Genomic DNA, 23490 nt, shown 5'->3' with positions numbered 1-23490 from the left:
TGCAGTCTTGATAGAATTCTAGGGTGTTTCTTTGCTCTTCCATGCTCTCCTCTCTCTCGACTTCACCTGCTCCTGTAGTTTCAGTAAAGCTCGTGTTTCTCTAAACTGTGTGAACTTTAAAAAAAAACAACAACAATGTAGGTTTAATAAAGCTGTAACATGAACCTAAAGTAACTGGTTGAAGCCATATGACTTTTGCTTTATGCTTTCAACTTTTAAAAAACCGATTCTCCTCTCATTTGTCTGTTTATATGATTTTTAATCTTGTAACTTGGGGGGGCAATTTGTGTTGTGAAAAGGATGTTTGGAAATCATGCCCCTGCACTTCATACTGCCTAACACCAGGTGGCAGTGGTATGTAACAGTAGCACATTTTGATCTGTGGGTTAGAAAGTCCAATCTCACAGAAAGAAATAAATCATAGGGCACCTGTGTGGCTCAGTGGGTTAAAGCCTCTGCCTTCAGCTCAGGTCATGATCCCGGGTCCTGGGATCCAGCCCCACATCGGGCTCTCTGCTCAGCAGGGAGCCTGCTTCCTCCTCTCTCTCTCTGCCTGCCTCTCTGCCTACTTATGATCTCTGTCTGTCAAATAAAGAAATAAATAAAATTTAAAAAAAAGAAATAAATCATAAAATAAGTAAATAAATCATTTCATCAGACCTTATAAATATAAAACCAACATCAAAAGTAGATGATAGCAATCTTAGTTATGCTTGGAAGCCTAATTTTGAGCTAAAGAAACCAGGAAAAGAGCGTTCATACTGTGTAATTTGATTTATATGAGGTTTAAGAATAGACAAAACTCAGCTGTGATCAGAAGATGGTGGTTGTCTTTATGAGGGCTTCTAATTGGGAGAGGATGAGAGGGAATTTTCTGTGGTGCTGGGAGTATTGTATATCTTTTTTTTTTTTTTAGATTTTTATTTATTTATTTATTTGACAGAGAGAGAGATCACAAGTAGGCAGAGAGGCAGACAGAGAGAGAGGGGGAAGCAAGCTCCCCGCTGAGCAGAGAGCCCAGTGTTGGCTCCTGGGATCGCAGGACCCTCAGATCATGACCTGAGCCGAAGGCAGAGGCTTGAACCCATTGAGCCATCCAGGCACCCCAGAGTATTGTGTGTCTTGATGTGAGAGGTGGTTGTTTAAGTAAAACTTCATTTGGTATGCTTAAGATATGCACACTTTATGTATGTTATTACTCCATTAAAAAAGTAGTTGGTAATTACAGATTAGTAAAAAAAACAAAACAAAACAAAAAAACCCCCTAAGTTTAGAAAAAAAAAATACAGATTAGTAAAAAAAAAAAAAAAAAAAAACCAAAAAACAAACAAACAAACCTGAATTTAGACAGTACTAAATATTGGTGAGGATTTTGTGCAACAAGGATTCATTTATTTATTCACTGCAATTGGGAGAACAAATTAGTACAAACACTCAGGGGTTTTTAAAAGGTTTATTTATTTTAGAGAGAGAGTACACATGAAAGCGGGGGAGAGGGGCATTGTGGGAGAGGAGAGATAAGATCCTCAAGCAGACACCCTGCTGCTGAGCACAGAGCCCCATGTGGGCCTTGACCCCAGGACCCCAACATCACGAGCTGAGCTGAAATCAAGAGCCAGACACTTAACCAACTAAGTCACCTAGGCACCCCAATATAAACACTTTGGAAAGCAATTTGGCATTTGTATTTAGTTACATTAAAGACGCATATACCATACAACCCAACACTTCTGCCACTAGGCAGAAATACTGGAGAAAATGTCATATTGCACATACATGTCAGGAGATAGGAATATAATCATTTTTGTAGGAACATTGTTCCAAATAGCAGAAAACTGGAAGCAACCCAAATGTTCACTGACATAAGACAGAATAAATAAGCTGTGTATTTATATAATAGCATAAAACAGTGAAAATAGATGAACTATAGGTACAAGTTGTAGTTCAACATATATTGAATAAAAACCAAATCACCAAGGGTGGCTCAGTGGGTTAAAGCCTCTGCCTTAGGCTTGGGTCATGATCTCAGGGTCTTGGGATCGAGCCCCACATCGGGCTCTCTGCTCAGCAGGGAGCCTGCTCCCCTTTTTCTCTGCCTGCCTCTCTGCCTACTTGTGATCTCTGTCTGTCAAATAAATAAATAAAATCTTAAAAAAAAAAAAAAAACCAAATCACCAGAAACACAGTACGAGTCCATTGATATAAAGGTCAAAATGGTGTACAATAAAATCCACGTTATACAGCTTATATATTAAAGAAAAACCAAGGAAATGGTTAATACAAAATTCAGATACTGGTTTTCTCAAGTGGGGAGGGAAGGGGGCTAATCGGCAAAATCTCAGATTAGACTTCCAAAGTATTGGAAATGTTATTTTCTCTTTTTTTAAGATTTTATTTATTAAAGAGAGAGAGCACAAGTAGACAGAGAGGAAGGCAGAAAAAGAGGAAACAGGCCCCCTGCTGAGCAGAGAGCCCGACGGAGGGCTTGATCCCAGTACCCTGAGCCATGACCTGAGCCGAAGGCAGAGGCTCAACCCACTGAGCCACTCAGGAGCCCTGAAATGTTATTTTCTTAAACTGGGTGACAGGTTCAAACATTTGCATATATCCTTGGTAGAGAAGCCAACAGGGTGACATTGTCATTTGTAGAATTAAGAGTGCATATCTTTAAGGAATCATTTTCCCTAAGCAGAATTAAGTGGGACAGCTCAAAGGAACTTGAGTTGGCCTCATGATGACTGGCTGTCCACTACCATTGCCCTTGAATCATTCTGCATCTTCACCTCTCCTGTGGTTCATGGGCTCTGCAAGGACCTAGAGCTGATGCACAAAGCCCTGCTTTTAAAAAAAAGAGTGCCATCCACTGGCATTCAGTGAATGTTTGTGGGGAATGTGGTGCCAAACCATTGTAAAGCATGCATTGTTAGATCAAGAATACATTTGAGAAACAATAGCTATTTTGCTAAAAACTATTCATTCAACAAATATTTATTGAGCATCTACTATGTACCAGTACATAGCATACAAAATTGTGTCACAATTTTGGGTGACACAGGGGTTTATAAAAAATAGATAAACAAAAATAGACTTATCTACCAAAAAAAGTTTTTAATGATACTTTTAATCTAACATGTAAATTCTAAAATAAAATGATACATCTCTCTATCAAATTCATAAGTCTTATTTTTAGTTCTACTAGTGCATTGAAGAATGTATTACTAGTGCTAGGTGATATCCTAATAAGTACTTGGTTTGTAAGAGACTTCAGCTTTATTTTAAAATCTTATTGTGAATCTGGCTACACTGTAAAGAAACTAGACAAGCTCACACATCGCTGTTGGAAGTATAAATTAGCCTAATACCTATAGAGCCAGGTTGGCATTATCTATTTTTTTAAAAGATTTTATTTATTTGTTTGAGAGAGAGAGAGATCACAAGTAGACAGAGATGCAGGCAGAGAGAGAGGAGGAAGCAGGCTCCCCACCAAGCAGAGAGCCCGATGTGGGGCTCCATCCCAGGACCCTGAGATCATGACCTAAGCTGAAGGCAGAGGCCTAACCCACTGAGCCACCCAAACGCCTCTGCATTATCTATTAAACAAGTAATAACCTTTGCCATAGCAAATTCTTATCTCATAATTTATTCTAGAACAATTGTTTGTAATAGCAAAAGATTGGAATCAGTTTAAATATCCCATCAGTAGGGATCTGCCTAAGTAAGTTATAGTATATCCTTATGGTAGAATATTATGTGGCTATAAAAGAGAAGGCAATTCTACATAAGCATGTAATATAGAAAAATCACCAAGTATATTATTTTTAAAAAGCAAGGTGCAGGGGTACCTGGGTGGCTCAGTTGGTTAAGCCTCTGACTCTTGTTTCAGCTCAGGTCATGGTCTTGGGGTCATGAGATCGAGCCCTGTGGGGGAGGGCCTCTGCGCTGGGGTGGAGCCTGCCTAAGATTCTCCCTCTGCCCCTCCACCCCCACAAATTATTTTTAAAAGGCAAGGTGCATAAGTACATATGATATGCCATCATTTGTGTAAAAAATATGTGTGTGGGAGAGAACTGCATAATAATATTTATTTATGTGGGCATCAATAAATCTCTGGAAAGGTACACAAGAAACTAATACCAGTGATTATCTACGTGGTTGAGGAAAACTGGCAGGAAGACAGGATGGAGATGAGAAGGAGTTTTCACTATATAACTTCGTTTACACAAACATACACTAAACTATGCGAATGTATCATATATTGTAAAACATAGGTAACTTATTTTAAAGTTAAAATAAACTTGGCCATACTCTTTACTTTAGACCAGATTTGTTTGTTAGCATGACGTTTGCTAGTTGCTCGTGGCGTATTTCCCTAACTGGAAAAAAGGTCAGACTTTTCTTAATGTTTTATTCACGAAATATTTCCTTCAAGATCCTGGATCTGCAGCAGAAATTAGAACATGCTCAAAAAGTCTGTCTCTCCAACACTTGTATTTTGGGGATGAAGCAGCTAGAGCAAAGGATAAAAGAAGCACTGGAAAATGAAGCTAAAACAAAGCAACAGTATCAGGAGGAACAGCACAAGAGGTAAGAGGAACAAAGATGTCAGTGTCACAGGGGCTAACCACTGAGCACACCCGCCTGTCAGCGTTCCCGTGCATTTCCTCACTGTTCCCGCTGACGTGAACTCCGCCGCACTTATCACACTGTATTCTAGTTGCTTTCCTTGTTTGCTTTTCGCACCAGAGTGTCAGATTTCTTCAAGGCTGGGATTACTTCTGTTGCTCTGAGACGCGCATGGTACACCAGTCAGTTTTCTTGAATGACTGGATGACCTATGAAATATGCTACTCTGGGATTTGCTTTTCTAGTTCTAGCATAACTGGCGTAAAATGCAAACTAAATGAAATTGACTTTTGTTTTTATCAGCTGATTTTCTTCAAAGAATTTCCAAGTACTTTATAGGCATCTTAATCATCAAGTATCTGTTACCACTTAGGAGCTTTCATTTTTTTTTCTTCTAAAATTATTACTATCACAATCCTTACTTAGATGACCTTCCTGGATGCCCTAAACTTCAGTAACCAATGCTTTCTATTTCTATGACACTCAGAGTGAGTCACATATATTTTAAGAAAAATATGGTTTTAGCCACTGAAAAGACATGTGGACATTCACATGTATATGAAACTGAGAAATTTACTTTCAGTTTTAGTAAAAAGCTCTAGCATAGGGTGCGGCACTCAGTAGGTACTCAGAGATCGTGACTGAATGAATCTTTGAGTAAGTAAATGAATGAATGTGTAAATGTGTGAATGAATAATGAGTTCACTCAGTGAGGTACAGTAGAAAAACACTTGTCTCACTGCCGCATCTAACAGGATGGTAGGCCATCCTCCTGTTATGATACAGCTAGATCCCGAACAAACTATAAGCATACCTTTTAAAGTATTAGCCACGATAAAGCAAGAGAAAGCACTAACAGCAAACATTTAATAAGCTCAAACAAAAACGGTGAATGTAAATAAACTTCTAAGTCAGGGGGCAAGTAATAACATCAGCCCCAGGTTTGGGAAAAAGTTGCTGAGGAAGTTTGCCCCAAAGTGGGAGAGATGAACTAGAGACTCTGATATTAAGCTGGGAGTCTTGAAGTGTTCCCCAGTAGACAGCCCCCTGGTTCCCCCAAATTATTTCTGAGGGAAAGCAACTCAGTTTAAGTATTAAGGATTCCCATATTTTAAGTTTTAAATTTTTAAAAAAGATTTTATCTATTTATTTGACAGAGAGAGAAAGAGAGTGAGCACAAGTAAGGGAATCAGCAGGCAGAGGGAGAGGAAGAAACAGACTACCTGCCGAGTAGGGAGCTCAATGTGGGGCTCAATCCCAGGACCCTGGGATCATGACCTGAGCCGAAAGCAGACATTTAATGACTTAGCCACCCAGGCAACCTTGATTTTTAATTCCATAACATTATTTTAAACAGTTGTATAGCATTCTTTACATAGATATATTATAATTTATGTAAAATGCTTCTTAGACATTTTGTTACAAATAATGCTGCAGTGAATATCCTTGTGCATAGACTTTACGGTAAGCGCTATACTAAGGGAGGTTTAGAGTGCTGTGACAGTGCATAGCAGAGACACTTAATCTGGTCTAGGGAGCTCAAGAAAGCCTCGCTCAAAGAAAGCTATTTAAACTGAATGTGAGGTATTTGAGGTGGATGGCTCAATAGAGAATATTAGGGGAAGGAAGTCCTAGGAGAGAAAGATAAGGAAAAGGTTGGAGTTGTAGGGGAGGAATAAGGGTAGAGGATGACATTTCAGGAAGTGAAAAAAGTTCATGTTGCCTGTAACAAAATGTTTGGGGATAGAGTGAGTGGTAAGAAACTAGGCTAGAAAGCTGAGCTAGCTAACAAGCTCTATTTAAGTGCTTGGACTTTATGATATGATGAGATTGTGATATAGAAAGAGCACTCTGGTTGCTGCGTAAGGAATGGATTGAGAGGTTGAAGCTGTTGGGGAGACAGGGAGTCCTCAATAAACTGATGTCTTAATTTCTTTTTTTTTTTTTTTAAGCCTGGTACAGTATACTTTATTGATGGAACAGGACAATGTAGGGCTGTCCAAGCCCCTCCCCTTTTTAAGCCTGGTACAGTATATTTTATTGATGGAACAGGACAATGTAGGGCTGTCCAAGCCCCTCCCCTTCTTCAGGGGGTCTGCAATGAAAACTGTGGTAGTCAGGAAATTTTCAGTGTGTTGGGAGATGAGTTGGGGTAAGGACTCCCCTGTGGTTGAGATCTTCTCTCTTCTTGCTCTCACTGAGGCTGGTGGTCAGGGGGCTCTTATTCCTTAGAAGCCATGTGGACCATAAGGTCCACCACCCAGTTGCTGTAGCCAAATTCATTGTCATACCAGGAAATGAGCTAGACAAAGTGGTCATTGAGAGCAATGCCAGCCCCAGGTCTGAAGTTGGAAGAGTGGGTGTCACTGTGAAAATCACAGGAGACAACCTGGTCTTCAGTGTAGCCCAGGATGCCCTTGAGGGAGCCTTGCGATGCCTGTTCCACCACCTTCTCGATGTCATTGTATTTAGTAGCTTTCTCCAGGTGGGAGGTCAGATCCATGACTAACATGTTGGGGGTGGGTATGCAGAAGGCCATGACAGTGAGCTTCTCAGTCAGCTCAGGGATGACCTTGCCTATAGTCTTGATGGTGCCAGTAGAAGCAGATGATGTTCTGAGCAGCCCCTTGGCCATCACACCACAGCTTCCCAGAGGGGCTGTCCATAGTCTTCTGGATGACAGTGATGGCATAGACTGTGGTCATGAGTCCCTCCACAATGTCAAAATTGTCATGGATGACCTTGGCCAGAGGAGCTAATCAGTTGGTGGTACAGGAGGCATTGCTGACAATCTTGAGGGAGTTGTCTTACTTCTCAAGGTTCATGCCCCTCACAGACATGGGGGTATCAACACAAGGGGCAGAGATGATGACCCTCTCAGTTCCCACCTTTCAAGTGAAACCCAGCCTCCTCCATGGTGGTGAAGACCCTAGTGGACTCCACAACATACTCATCACCAGCATCACCCCATTTGATGTTGGCAGGATCTTGGTCCTGGAAGATGGAGAGGGGCTTTCCATTGATGACAAGTTTCCCATTCTCAGCCTTGCCTGTGCCATGGAATCTGCCATGGGTGAAATCATAGTGGAACATGTAGACTGTGTAGTTGAGGTCAGTGAAGGGGCCATTGATGGTGACAGTATCCACTTTGTCAGAGTTAAAAGCAGCCCTGGTGGCCAGGTGCCCAATGTGACCAAATTCGTTTACTCGGACCATTGTGTCTCAGGGACATGGCTGGCACTGCCCTGGAAGATGTGGCTGTCGGTCTAATGGAGAGGAGCAGAGAGCCTTCTTAATTTCATTCATTGGCATAACTGGTTTATCTCTTCATCTTTGCTCAAACTATATGTAATGTGGGAATTAATTTCTAACATATTCATCAATTGCTTTTTAAATTTTGACTTGCTATATTTCAATGACAATTTCCAACTCCTAAATTCCATTGTAGCTAACTCAAGTTTCTTTAGTGCCAGCAATTTAAAAACCTCCCTTTCAGCTCAAAATCTTATTCCTTAGTCTGGCCCCTTGATCAGAAATTCAGAATGGAACCAAAAAAGAAGTAGACAATAAGAGGCAGGAATTGCTCAGGTCTGTAATGCATGAAATGAAAACAGAGATGAAGAGGGCAGTGCTGGTGCAGGAGTGGCTGTGAATGGCCGGAGGTAAGCTTATAGAGCCTGCACTGATATCAGCAACCACAACAAGAATTGGAGGTGCTGGAGGTTGAGAGGTATGCGTCCCATGTCTCAAATATCAATCTTTCCCAGGAATCCATTGGTTTTTCAGAAAACTGAAGTTGAGAAAGTGAGCTCATTTGTCCAATATCAGTAGTGACCTAGCATGTAGGTACTACTCCATCACGCTTATCATATTCTTCTAGATAATCTCCTAAATCCAAAGAGTCTTGCTGGAAATCCTCAGAAACTCTTCCACAAACTGTGGCCTGATGAGATTCCCTCTGAAGGAGTTAAGTATTTATGGCCCCTCTGGAAAAGGGGGAACTTCCTCATCAAACACAGGCTTATTTATGATTCAGCTTCTGCAACGTTAACACATGTGCCTTAGTCTCAGTAATGTGTGTAACGAACAGCACCGTATTGAACCAAGATCAAGGGACTCAACTTTAAAGCAGTGAGGATGAGGGGAAAGAATAGAGAATTCAGGATTAGAGTCCTACGCCCATCTTGTTCTAGCAGGTTAATAAAAGCTCTCTGTGCCACAGCTTCCTCTGTGAAATAAGGGAAGTTACTTCCTCTTCAGAGGGTTGTTTTGATGAGTGAGAGCAAGAACTAAGAAGAGCATCTGCCACAAAAGAGGTCCCCTGTGTTGGTCTCTTTATTTTATGGACACATATCCTACCTCATTGAGCCAGTAAAATCCCTTGTGATGATATAATAATTTTAGGTCAAAGAATTTCGTAAATTCAATGTAATTTACCGTACATTAATTGCCCTCAGGAAACTCCTGGGTCAGAATGGAAAAGAGCTACAAAAGCAAGTGAGAATATTACAAGATAAAGTGAATCGACTGGAAATAACCAATTCTCAGCAGCAATCCAGAATTCAGCAACAGGAGGCCCAACTCAAACAACTGGAAGAGGAAAAAAGAAAATTGGAAGAGGTAAGAAAGTAAATGGATGCACTTCTCAGTTTTCCTATTCCCGTAGACCCGAGTCACAGCTAATCGTTATTGAGGGCCTAGTATTTTACCCCTTAAGTTTATCAGGAAAGCAGAATCTACTCTAGCTATCTCAAGCAGGAAAGGATTGAACCCAGGGAATAACATGCTTACAAACTGTTGGGAGGGAGATGCTGGGATGAGGAGAATGTCAGAACTGAGAACTCTCCTCAGGATGAGGAGAATGTCCGAATGTCAGAACTTTGGGTAACCCAGAAGTCCAGAAATCCCAGGGAAATCCACTCCTACAGCCCCAGAGAGAGGGAGTTGCAGGAACACTCCCAGAACCCCTGTAAATGCCTCCTCTGCTATCGGCCTGGTCACCTCCCCACTAGAGCTAGAGGACGACAGCTCTCCCCTCCCACTGCCCTCCAGACTGTGTGCAAGTGCCTCTCCTTTGTTGGAACTCTGCTGTCAAGAGTCTGGGAAGTGTAGTTTTCAGACTTCTAATCTTGCAGCACAGAATAGTCTCATTAAAAAAAAAATGTTTTTCAGCATCTCAAAAGCAACCAAGAATTATCAGAAAAGATATCTGGGCTGCAGCAGGAGAAGAAAGCGCTCTGTGAAGAGTATGGGCAGTTTCTGAAGCAACTTTATGTCCATGTGAGGTAAACGGAAACGAGTTCCCTCCGAATCGGGAGTTCGTGCCTTTCCCCAAATACACCCTTTTCATTTGCCTTCGTGCTCTTCTCCCCTCGCATTCTTTGCTCTGTCTGACCAACTTCTCCTTGTTTCAATTCCTCATTTCAACTCATAATTCTTAGACTAGGAGTCACCTTCTCCAAGAAGCCTTTCTCGACACCACCAGCCCGGACTGGGTGAAGTGCTCATTCTTCATATGCTCATAGCCTTTGGTACATGCCTCTTTGTATTTATTTCAGAACTTGCCACATTCTTTTGAAATAGTATATTTCACTGCCTGTCCTCCTCACCAGACTGTAGGCTTTTCAAGGGCCTGGGCCATGGTCTTATGCATCTTTTTATCCATAATCTCCAGTATGTAGGAAGTGCTCAATAAAAAAAATGCGTTTCTGAACTTCCTGTTCTTTCTTCCATTCCCTGCTCATCATTCTACCAGATTTCTCCCACTCTCCTCCTTTCTGGAATGTAGCATAGTAGTTCAGAGTATGGACTCTGGAGCCATATTGCTTGGGTACAAATCCTGGTCCTACTAGAAACTAGGTGTGTGACCTTGGATATGTTATGTATCCTCTCTGTGCCTGAGGTCCCTCATCTTTAAAATGGACAAAATAACAGTACTTTCTCATAAAGCTGTTATGAGAATTAAATGAATAAACATACATAAAGCACTTGCTTAGATCAATGTCTAATGCACAGCTACATTATATCTATGTTTTTCTTTTTTTAGTTCTTTTTCCATGATCCACCTCTCTGCTCCCAGCTCTGTAGTCTTCTACTCTATTTCTTCAGTTAGGCTGAAATTTCTTATTCTTTTGTATTCTTACTCACCTACGATGTTGATAGTATTGATATTGATTTAAAAACCCCTGTTTACTGCTCTTTAGAGTATTTTTGCTTTTCCTTATCTTGCTCTGATTATCACATTACCGAGAAATGTAGAAACCATGGTCAGGGGAGTATGCGTGGTGCATGAGTGGTTCATGCCGCTTACAAATCTAAGGCTAGAACTCGGTCCTCTAATAACCTATACAGTGCTCTTTCCACCTCTTATCTTGGTATTAGAGTTGAAAGAATGAAGTACAAGGTCCAGAGCATATAAAATGCCACAATGCCTGCCAGATGCACTGATACTGAATCTAATGTGTGTATCCATTGCTTACCCGGAATCTTCCCTGTGTTCATGCCTAGTCTCTGGCAATAAACAAAGTTTTGTGATTTTACTATCATAGCTTGGGTACAATTTTACATTCTTTTCCTCTTCGTGTTTTCTCATAAGCATTGTGCTTTGTTGCTACAGTCTTTGAATTTGCTTATTTCTGTAGAACACAATATTTTGTAAAGTTGCTATGCCCTTGCACTAATAGCAGCAGTTAAACGGGTTCTGATCGCTAAAGAAGACTAACAGAACCCAGGTACTAACAGTACCTTCCAAAGGTACGGCTCATTGCAGGAGAAGGATGCAGTAGCACAACAGAATTAGGGTCAGGACTTGCATTGCCTCCACGGCAGGCTCACGACAGACAGTCCCAAGAGGTCCCACAGGCACCCCCAGACGCACTCCCTGTATTAGGGCCATGCTGGGATCCACTGCCTCCCTGGGGGTCAGGAATTACCAATGTGGGCACCGAACACCTCACAACTGGGGATCCCCAATGGAGTCTCAGCTGAGTTTTGGGTTTTTTTGTTTTTGGGTTTTTTCCCCTGCTGGTCATGGGACTGTATTTCTGCTAGGTAACCAGCCTCAACAGCACAGCCTTCTGGAGGTCTACTGAGACCAAGTACATATCCTCAGTTTCACTGATATCAGGAAACAGTGCTGACAAGCTGGGGCAAACTGCCATCAGACTCCTCAGCCCTGTGATTACAAACCAACCGGCTTTAATCAGCATGTCTCATTGCTTGACCAGTGGTCAGTGCAAGCAAGAACTTAGCAAAACAGCTCAGGTCAGTTCTAGGCCTGCTGGAATCAAACCTCACAACACAGTCCTAACTAAGTTAAGAATTATTCACTGGTCCTATGAATGATATTTTTACTCCGAATAACACAGAAAAAAAGTATTTTGCTTAGTGTATGCATATATAAGTATATATACATTTTTGTGTACATATCTATATGTACACTTTTTAAAAAATATTTTATTTATTTATTTGACAGAGAGAGAGGTCACAAGTAGGCAGAGAGGCGGGCAGAGAGAGAGGGAGAAACAGGCTCCCCACTGAGCAGAGAGCCCGATGTGGGGCTCGATCCCAGGACCCTGGGATCATGACCTGAGCCAAAGGCAGAGGCTTAAACCACTGAGCCACCCAGGTGCCCCTATAGGTACACTTTTTGATGTGTGTATATATATGTGTATTTATACATATACACACTTTATGTTTAAAACATTATTTTTATAGAATTCATTCCCAGGAGTGGAATTACTGGTCAAAAGCCTGGAATGCTGGATCTTAAAATGTATTGACAAACATTTAGAAACATCCTGCCAAAATTTTCTGCCATTATCATTTAAGAGTAGCAATTACACCATCCTTATTAGCATTGGGTGCTGCTATTATACGGAGGCCTCTGATGACATTTTCCCCAATATTCTTTGTTTTTAATTGAGGTATAATTGGCATATAATAAAGGCACAGATTTGGGGCACCTGAGTGGCTCAGTGGGTTAAGCCTCTGCCTTCAGCTTGGGTCATGATCTCAGAGTCCTGGGATCTAGCGCCCCATTGGGCTCTCTGCTCAGCAGGGAGCCTGCTTCCCCCTCTCTCTCTGCCTGTCTCTCTGCCTACTTGTGATCTCTGTCTGTCAAATAAATAAATAAAATCTTTAAAAAAAATAAAGGCAGATATTCGAATGTATACACCCGCATACCCACTACCCCAAGATCCACAACATTTCCATTATCCCTTAAGGTTCTATCTGGACTTTTTGGCATTAATCTGCATCTCCTGAGTCCCCCGCCTCCTCCCAGACATCCATGCTTCTGAGCTCTGTCTCTTCTAGCACTTCATTTAAATGGATTCTTACCACATGTAATTTTTAAAAAATTTTTTAAAGATTTTTATTTATTTATTGAGAGAGAGGCAGTGAGAGAGAGCATGAGCGAGGAGAAGGTCAGAGGGAGAAACAGACTCCCCGTGGAGCTGGGAACTTGATGCGAGACTCGATCCCGGGACTCCAGGATCATGATCTGAGCCGAAGGCAGTCGTCCAACCAACTGAGCCACCCAGGGGTCCCACCACATGTAATTTTTTGTGTCTGACTTCTTTCACTCAACCTATTCTGTGATTTTTAATGCTCACTTATGGTCATAAATATTTGTCATTTTATTTTAAATTTCCTTGATGGTTAATGAGACAATATTTTCCCATGCTATTTGCCCATTGGCTTTAGGACAGCAGGTCCTAACCCTAGTTGCATGTGCCTGGGCCCCAACATAGGTCAGTTAGATCACAATCTGTGGGGATAGGGCTTAGGGATCAGCATTTTGATAAAAGCTTCCCCATGTGATTCTGACATGCCATATAACATTAAAAACACAGCTTTAGGAAAGAAAATGGAAGGAATTGTCAAAACTCTAGGTTCGTTTTTGATTTCATTCTCCCGATTCCAGCCCTGACCTTTACAGGCAATGCTTGTTTTTTCCATGTTTTCCCAACCACTCTTCCAGAGGAAAAAATTCCTTGCCCTTTTGAAAGAAAAATAATAGAAAAGTCTATCTGGTTTTGCTTAAACATAAGCAAGAAATTGTCCCTAAATTTTAGAACATGAGTATTGTGCTGCCTCATAGATCAAGTAGTTAATAAAGCCAAAAATAAACTTAGAAAACCCACATGTTCTTCAGGCAAGTTGGCCATCTGAGCTTCTGACCAGACCAAGAAGTGTGCCAACTAGCCAGCCAGCATGGCGAGAGAAGGCTCCCAGCCCTCACCAGCTGTACTGCAGCGACATACTCTTCCAGCCATGCACTACACTACAGACAGAAGCCTGAGTATCCAGCAATAGGAGCTAGTTAGGTCAAGCGTATTATACTCACCTGATGGAAGTCCCGGCAACTGAAAAAGATGGGGGCCCTGAAGACTAGATAGTGGCATGGGGAAACGCTTACAATATAATAAACGGAGAGAATGTACGATGAAAATTTTAATGTAGGCAGTGTCTAAACAAAAAACACTTATAAAAAGACTAGAAAGAAATACAACACTATTTATTTATTTTTTTAAAGATTTCATTTGACAGACAGAGATCACAAGCAGGCAGAGAATCAGGCGGGGGGGGGGGGGCGCAGGCTCCCCACTGAGCAGTGAGCCTGATACGGGGCTCGATCCTAGGACCCTAAGATCATGACCTGAGCTGAAGGCAGAGGCTTAACCCACTGAGCCACCCAGGCGCCCCTACAACACTATTTTAATACAGATCATACTGGGAGTTGGGTTTTCTTCCCAAATTTTCTATAGCATATCCTCTTAGTTTTAAAAATAAATTCAGGGCACCGGGGTGGCATAGTTAAGCATCCGACTCTTGTTTTCAGCTCAGGTGGTGATCTCAGGGTCATGACCTCAAGTTCCACATGGGGCTCCGTGCTCAGCGGGGTATCTGCTTAAGAATCCCTCTCCCTCTCTTCTTGCTCCTTCCCCCTCAGTAAATAAATAAATCTTTTTTAAAGATTAATTTCTTAATAGACCAAATGGCAGAATAAAAAAGAAAGCAGCTAAGATTTCAGTTTTAATATCCTTGGGCAGGATAGGTAAAATAAATCCCAGAAATACACACTGTGTTTCAAATGATGTCAAAACATCAGAGTAACTATGAATAGCTGAGAAACCTGGAGGACCATAGGGAAGTTGTTTGTACACTGCTAGATGTTACACCTCTGAAGCTACGGACCAAGGGTGCTGAAACCTGGTGATATCTTCTGCCAGGCTCTTTCTAGTAAAAAGGGAAATAAGAACAGTGATGAGATATAGACATCTCCCTGTCGAGAACCCAAGTCACAGCAGCGGTAATCATGAACACAATTCTGCAAAAGTATGTACCTCCTCTTATGTAGTGGTTACTACAAGGGTCACAGAACTGAGCTGGCCTGGGGCAGTTTTATGAACCCAAGTATCTAGATCAACTCTATTAATTAGGATGTAGGCTGAGTTCCTGGAGCAGAGACCCTGAATAACAATGTCCTTTGGAAGGAAAAGGTTTCTCTCCTACATAACAGTACAGACATAAGCAGTCCAGAATGGGTTTGGTGCGTCAGTGTAACAGGAGTCTAGACTCCTTTATCTCCTTGCTCCAGCATCTTTAATGTGTTGCCTTTATCCACATTCAAGCCAATCAAAAGGAAGAGGGAAAAGCAAGGATGTTCCATTTGCCTTTAGGACACACTGCTTCAACTCATGTCCTGTTGGCCAGAACTTACTCACATTTCCATTCCATCTACCTGGAAGGAAAGTCAGGAAGAGTAGTTCATTTTTTAAAATTTATTTGACAGACAGAGATCACAAGTAGGCAGAGAGAGAGAGGAGAAGCAGGCTCCCCACTGAGCAGAAAGCCCTATAAGGTGCTTGATCCCAGCACCCTGGGATCATGACCGGAGCCGAAGGCAGTCTTTAACCCACTGAGCCACCCAGGTGCCCCAAGAGTAGTTCATTTTTATGGGCAACCAAATTCCCAGCTGAAAATTGGGGGGTCTATAATGGCAGAAGAAGGAGAACATGGACTGGGGACAACCCCAGCAGTCAGTCACTGCCAAATATGCTGACATTCTGTATCGAGCCTGGTATGTATGTCTCTGGCCTCCAGGAATCTGAACTTCTCAGCTGGGTGTCTGGCTGACAGCTAAGTTAATCTTCTAAGGGAAAGCATGCAAAAATGATTCTTTCCTGTACAATCAGCAAGTAGGAAAGAGAGGGACACTATTTTGAAAATTGGAAGAGTCTTGCAAAAACATTTTTAGGGGTAAGACATAATTTGCAAGACCAGAAGACGCTCTTGGAGTAGCTCTTCCATCACAGTTTGACTAGAATTAGCATCTAGATAAGTCTGCTTTGCTCCTTCCCTCCCATCTGGTTCCTAACTAGTTCTTACCTAAAACAAAATATTGAACCCATACAAATATCATCAATTAATTTATGACAAAGAAACCAAGAATATACAGTGGGGAAGGGGCAGATTCTCCAATAAATAGTGTTGGGGAAATGGGATGGCTACATGCAAAAGAATGAACCTGGACCACTATCTTATACCATACACAAAAATTTACTCAAAATGGATTAAAGACTTGACTACAGGACCTGAAATGTAGGCCTACCTACATCGAATATCATATTCAATGGTGAAAGGCTAAAAGCTTTTCCTTTAAGATTAGGCGGTATAAACTTTCAGATATAAAATAAATAAATCATGGGGATGTTATGTATAGAATGGTGACTATAGTTAGTGATATTGTATTGTATCTTTGAAAGTTGCTAAGAGAGTAAGTCTAAAAACTTCTCATCAGAAGAAAAAAATTCTTTGTATGGTGACAAATGTTAATTAGGCTGTGGTGATCATTTTGCAATATATACAAATATCAAATCATCATGTTATATACCTAAAACTAATATAATGTTATATGTCAATTATACCTCAGTTTATGCTTTTTAAAGATTTTATTTATTTTTTATTTATTTAATTTAGTATTAACTTATTTATCTCCTTTTTTTTAAAGATTTTATTTATTTGACAGAGATCACAAGTAGGCAGAGAGGCAGGCAGGGTCAGGGGGAAGCATGCTGCCCGCCGAGAGCCCGATGCAGGGCTCGATCCCAAGACCCCGAGATCACGACCTGAGCCCAAGGCAGAGGCTTTATCCACTGAGCCACCCAGACACCCATTATTTATCTCTTAAAGAGACTAGTGAAAGAGAGAGAGTGAGCCCGACCAGAGGGGCAGAGGGAGAGGGACAGAGAGAATCTTGAGCAGACTCTGTACTGAGCAGTGCCCTATGTGGGGGTTGATCTCACAACCCCAAGATCATGACCTGAGCCAAAACCAAGAGTCAGGTGCTCAACCAACAGAGCCACCCAGGCATCCCAATTTTAAAAATAATAAAATTTAATTTAATTTTCAAAAGTTAAAAAATTGATACGTTGCTGTGAGAAATCAGCAGTATCTGGTTTGCTTGGCTTTGCTGTTATTATAGCATTGCTGTAAAGTGGGAGATCACAGCCTCTGGGGTCAGATTCTCTCTATAGAAGTAATTCCGTCTGTTTCAGGAGGCCCCAAGAGCACCCTCAGTTTTGGTGATTCATCAGGACTCACAGAACTCAGAAGAGCTGTTATACTCATGGTTATGGTTTGTATTACAGTGAAAGGATACAGATTAAAATCGGCAGAGGAAAAAGGCACATAGGATAGAGTCCAGGAGAGACCAGACACAAACAACCTTCCCAATGACCTCTCCCAGTGGAGTAGAATGAGCAGTACATAATCCTCTCTGCAATGGCAAATGACAACATGTATGAAGTATTCCCAACCATGAAAACTCATTTGGGCCCTAACATCCAGAGATTTTATCAGGGGTCAGTCACAGAGACGTGGAGTGCCCCAGTGATTAACCTTAACTACTCAGTCTCTAGTCCCCCAAATGCCCAAGGTCAGATTGACACAAGATGGTCCAGGGGTCCAGGTGAACAAAAATGCACTCACGATAAATCATACTATTAGCATAAAATATTGGTGTGGCCCAAGGCCACAGGTGAACAAAGTTGTTATTACCAAGCAGCATATTCCAAAGGCTTAGAGATTGTCTCCCAGGAGCCAGTCAAGGAATGTGAAGGATTTGGATATCCCCATCCCACCAAGTTAACATTCCTGCACAGCCTGTCTCCTGATTCATAGAGTATGGAGATGGGCTACACAAATTTCTTTCAAAATCAAAGGAGGTGTCTTGTGAAAAGTCTGGAGTACAGGTTTTTAGTTAGTTCCCTTCACTTAAGTTAGGGCTTCCCCCAGTTTAAGTGTCAGAGGTAAGACCGGGTAAGATCAGATCGTCGACATGTGCAAGCTGCCTGCCACCACAGGCCTGACTGACTATGCCCTCAAGTGCCTACAGTGACAAAGAATAGCTTTCTTATTCCTTAAACACTTTTATTTTCTCATTCCTTAAACGCTTTTGTTTTCTCATTCCTTAAACACTTTTCTTTTTTTTTCAATTAGAATGGCATTACCTAAATGTCTAGCCATTCAGGGGGAATCAGGGGCTATAGAGACCATTAGAATAGTTTTTTTAAGATTTTATTTATTTATTTGAGAGAGAGCACGAGTGGAGTGGGGGGAGGAGCAGAGGGAGAGGAAGAAGAAGACTCCCCCTGTTGAGCAGGCAGCATGACACGGGGCTCAATCCCAGCACCTTGGGGCCATGACCTGAATGAAAGCAGACGTTTAACTGACTGAACCACCCAGGCTCCCCTCATTAGAATACTTTTTGCTTTCCCTCAAAAAGTTGAAACTACCCTATGACCCAACAATATCACCATTAGGGACTTACTCCAAAGATACAAATGTAGTGATCCAAAAGGACACCTGCTCCCCAATAGTTATAGCAGCAATGTCCACAATAACCAAACTATGGAAAGAATGTAGATGTCCATCAACAGATGAATGGATAAAGAAGATGTGGCATATATATATATATACATACATATACATACAATGGACTATACTCAGCCATCGGAAAGAATGAAATCTTGCCATTCACAACGATGTGGATGGATCTAGAGGGTATTATGCTGAGCAAAATAAGTCAATCAGAGAAAGACAATTATCATATGATCTCATGTGTGGAATTTAAGAAACAAAACAGGATCATAGGAGAAGAGAAGGAAAAATAAAACAAAATGAAATGAGAGAGGGAGACAAACCATAAGAGATTCCTAATCATAGGAAACAAACTGAGAGTTGCTGGAGGGCAGGGGGGTGAGGGGACTAGGTAAGTGGGTGACGGACATTAAGGAGGCACGTGTTGTAATGAGCACTTGGGGTTATATACAACTGATGAATCGCTGACCTCTATCTCTGAAACTAATAATACATTATATATTGATTAATTGAATTTTTACAAAAAGAAAGAAGAAAAAAAAGAAAACTTAAGGAAAAATCAGGTTTCTATTGTTTTCTTTTTTATACAAATGTCTCCCAGGATGTTTTCCACATTAAACTAAGTTATATAACAAAAAAGAAAGAAAGAAAGATTTTTCTTTAGAGTAGTTTTATTGTTTTTTTAAAATAACAGGATGTAATTGACCACAAAACAAAACAAGAAAACCCACCTGACATATATTTAGGCTGAAATTTTTTTCTCATAGAACAAGAAATCTGGAGGAAGGTGATTGCTGAGGTAGATTCTGCAGCTCAGCTGTGTCGTTAAGCACCAGGCTCTTCCCTTCGTTCTGCTCTACCATGCTTGGTGGGTTGGTCCCTTAGTCTTTAGACTTGTCACATCATGGTTACAAGGCAGTGACTGCAGTTGCCAGTGGCGCAGCCCCAGCAGAGGGCAGCCAGGGCAGAGAGGGATGGTTTCTCAAGTTCCTAGAAGTGTGCAGCAGGTGTACCTGTCTCACAAGCCCATCCCCCAGCCACACACACACACACACACACACACACACACACACACACCCCTGCACCTTACCCACTTTTTGAGATCAAGGGCTCCCTGAATGCAATCTGGGTTTTGTTAGCAGGAAAGAAGAAAGAATATTTACCTGCACCTTATAGCCCGTCGCAAGTAGTCTGTTTATAATGAAGTGGAAGTGATGAGAGTCTCCCTCCCCAATATGCCCAGGGCTTTCTCTCAAGGTTGAGCCTGCACTGGAATCCCCGGAGGACTGCTCCACTCCCAGAGTTTATGATTCTGTAGTTCTGGGGCAGAGCCTGAGACTTCGCATTCCCAGCAAGTTCCCAGGTGAGGCTGATGTAGCCCATCAGAACACAGTTTGAGAATCCCTGCTGTAGGCTTAGAGAAAAACCTGTTTAGGAACGTTAGCTGCCACAAGGGTTCTCAGCGGGCAGCGGTTTGCCTCCCAGGACAAGGGGACATTTCACAATGTCTGGAGATATTTTGGGTTGTCACACTGTAGAAGGTACTACTGGCATCTAGTGGGTCAAGGTCAAGGATGCTGCTAGGCATTCTGCAATGCACAGTTCAGACTTCCGCAACAAAGAATTATCTGGCACAAAATGTCAATAGGACAGAGATCAAGAAATCCTAGTTTAGAGTGATTTCATGTTATCAGACCTAATAGGTTCAAAGTAAAATTTCTCCGCAATTTTTCATTTGCAGAAGTGCTTTCCAAATAAGAACATTCTTATTTGGAAGCATAGTCATCTTCAAAGAGCTTGAAATGATAATGTAGATTTTTGTTCATTTTTTATAAAACGCTTTAGTGATATAATTGACATACCATACAACTCACCCACTTGAAGTGTACAATTCAGTGGCTTTTAGTGTACCTCCGTCACCACAATCAATTTTAGAACATTTCATTACCCCCAAAAGAAACCCTTTAGTTATCATCTGCCATCCCCCATCTCCTTCCCCACCTCCAGCCCTAGGCAATCAGGAATCCTCTGTATTTGCCTCTTCTGGACATTACATAGAAGTGGAATCATAGAACATGTGGTCCTTTGTGAGCGACTTCTTTCACTTAGCATAATGCTTTCAAGTTTCCTCTATGTCATAGCGTGGATCAACACTTCATTCCTTTTCGTGGCACAATCATGTTCCACTGTACAGATATTCCATGTTTTGCTTATTTGTTCATCAGTTGTTGGTCTTTGGTTTGTTTCCACCTTTTGGCTATTGTGAATAATACTACTATGAATATTCACATGCAAGCTTTTGTGTGGACAAATGTTTTCATTTCTCTAGAGTAGATGCCTAGGAGTGGAGCTGCTGGGTCCTACAGTCAGGTTTTTCCCAAAGAGGCTGCACTATTTGACCAGAAGTGTTTGAGAGTTCCAATTTCTCTACATCTTTGCTAGCACTTGTTATTGTCTTCTTTTTTATTTTAGCCAGTCTGGTGGGTGGGAAGTAGTCTCTCACTGTAGCTTTGATTTATGTTTCCTTAACAGCTAATGATGTTGAACATCATTCACGTGCTTATTGGCGATAAGTCTGATTTATGTCAGAATCTGAGTTAGAGTCTTGAGCAGAGACCTGCTTAGAATTGGCCTCCAGAAGTCCAGACTCGGAGCAAAGACCAAGAGTGGACTCAGTTATCAGAGACTGAAGTGGGTTATATCACTGTCCAAGGGTATAGACAAGAATTCGAAACTTAAATTAACGACTGAACTCCATGGAACAGGATTCAGAATTACAGGGATCAAAAGTGAAGTTGGGGGCGACTAAAGCTGGTGCTGTTTAGGGGGTTACCCTTAGTCCATTCTCCCATGTGGGGGCCAGAAGTCCTGCAGATGGAAGGCAGGAAAGTACCTGCCTCTGGTGAAAGCAAGAGGAGAAAACCCAAGAAAGGTGAACAGTGAGAAAGCAACATAAATGTCCACTGCTCAGCTGCACCTCTATTTAAATTTACTTTTATAGAAACTATGATGAGAAACATCACCATCACAAAGCCAAGCTTCGCAGAGTCAAGGACCGTTTAGATCACAAAGTAGAACTACGAGATAAGAGAATCGAACAACTGGAAAATGAAATCAGAGGTCTGCGGCAGCAAATGGAAGAGGTGAGGAGAAAGGTGAAGAGCTCCCCAGAGTGCTGTGGCTCAGCTCATTCAAGAAAACCCACTCGTGCTTTGACCCTCTTGTGGCCTCTTCATACCCTAGGTTTCCATTCCTTCCTTTGTACCTTCTTTTGATGTGTAATTTTGATGTGTAATTCTGCCAAAAAGTATGTAAGACTCATGGTGCTGGTAAACTGAATCAGATACTGAAAATATACTGCATTTCCAACTCCGGTCAGTGTCTTGTCTTCCAGATGACAGTGTCTGCTCTTAAATATCCGTCAGCAGACACTTCCAGATGGCCCTCCCTAACGCATTCCTACTTCACATTGCCTTCATTTTGCCTCAAACTTCCATCAGTTTTAAATGGCAGGGAAAATTGGTGACCCCTATTGATCAGTCCCTGTATAGTATCTGCAGGCTTTTTTTCTAAATATCTGTGTCTTCATCTTTGTCCCATTGCCCCTGTGACTTACTGGTAGGCAGGAGGAAAGTGAGACCAATGGCATGGAATCAACTGCAGAACGGTCTTGAGATCATTAAACTACACGAATTCAACTGAGTAGGCCAGTAATGCTTTCCCATCTCGAGACACCTAGCCCATCAGAATTTTGAAAACTCTGTGCTCACTCCTAAAATACTCATTTCCGTGTATGTGCCAAGGATCCCCAAAGAATTCATGTAATTTCAGTCACTCTATGGGCTATTATGGGATGGTTAAGAATCCTAGACTACACACAATAAAACATTTTTGGATTATAACAGATGGGTCACCAATGTTTAAAAAAAAAATTCCTCCTGATACTCCACACGGTAGTGAGAGAGGAAAATAGTTGGATTTTGCAGTATCCTTCTCTTTGGATTTGACTAAATTGTCAAACTTTTAAAGACTCAGATCTAGGTTAGACTCACAACTAGGAAAAGCACGTGGAAAGTACTACAGAAGAAAGGATCAATCCTGGTTCACGGGCCCACTGGAAATAGCAGTCTGCTTCTGCATTACCACTCTCTTGCACTGCCTGCCTTCCACTCTTAGACTTACATGACAGAAACAACCCCCTACTTCTTTCTTCCTGACTGTACTGGGTTGAATTGTGTCCACCACAAAATCGTGTCTATCCAGAACCTCAGAATGTGATCTAATTTGGAAATAAGGTCTTCGCAGGTGTAGTTAGTTAAGATGAGGTCATGGTAGATTAGGGTTGGCCCTAAATCTGATATGACTGGTGTCCTTATAAGAAGAACAGGCACGCGTAGACACATGCAGGAGAAGAAGGCCACGTGACAATGGAGGCAGCTCTCAGAGGGATACAGCTATGCCAGGGAGCCCCAGGGATTGCTTGTAAACTCCAGAAGCTGAGAGAGAGGCATGGAGCCCCCAGAAGGAACTAACCTAGCCAAGACTCCAATTTCAGACTTGTAGCCTCCACAAATGTGAGAAAACCAATTCCTGTTGTTTTAAGCCATCCAGTGTGTGGTAATTTGCTCCAACAGTGATGGGAAGCTGACATATCTACCCAGAGAACCACAGATCTCCAGGAGAGATGGCAAATAAGCAGAGGCTAAGGAAGAGCAGTTCGTCCCTTTGCTCACTGCCATTGAAGGCTGCTGGGGCTTTGGCCATAGGCAGAGGCAAAATCTAGACCTGCCATTTCATAGTTCTGTGACCTGGCACAAATCTCTGGGTATCATTTTCCTTGTCCATGAAATGGCGCAACTAATCCCCACCTCACGAGGCTTTTGTGCAGATAAAATAGGAAATGCCCGAAGTGGCACCTAACACAGACAACTTTCCAGAGATGTTCTTTTCTTCTCTTTTGGTGTAAGCTCTCGTAGAAAC

General features: G+C 41.8%; 1 protein-coding gene and 1 pseudogene across 1 annotated transcript in view; one reads left to right on the top strand and one right to left on the bottom strand.

Moving 5' to 3' along the window:
* CCDC30 (coiled-coil domain containing 30) overlaps nucleotides 1-23490 on the top strand; it is a 100583-nt gene that overhangs the window by 66091 nt on the left and 11002 nt on the right. Inside the window, exons 11-14 of the mRNA XM_046002431.1 lie at nucleotides 4430-4584; nucleotides 9081-9243; nucleotides 9796-9908; nucleotides 21512-21653. Of these exons, the coding sequence (XP_045858387.1) occupies nucleotides 4430-4584; nucleotides 9081-9243; nucleotides 9796-9908; nucleotides 21512-21653 (573 nt within the window). The remainder of the gene's footprint in view (nucleotides 1-4429; nucleotides 4585-9080; nucleotides 9244-9795; nucleotides 9909-21511; nucleotides 21654-23490) is intronic.
* Nucleotides 6902-7839, bottom strand: LOC123940111 (annotated as a pseudogene).

This window comes from Meles meles, chromosome 1 (genome assembly GCF_922984935.1).
Source record: "Meles meles chromosome 1, mMelMel3.1 paternal haplotype, whole genome shotgun sequence".
Taxonomy (NCBI): Eukaryota; Metazoa; Chordata; class Mammalia; order Carnivora; family Mustelidae; genus Meles; species Meles meles.
Note: the sequence above shows the minus strand (reverse complement) of the source record. Positions and strands in the feature narration are given on the sequence as shown.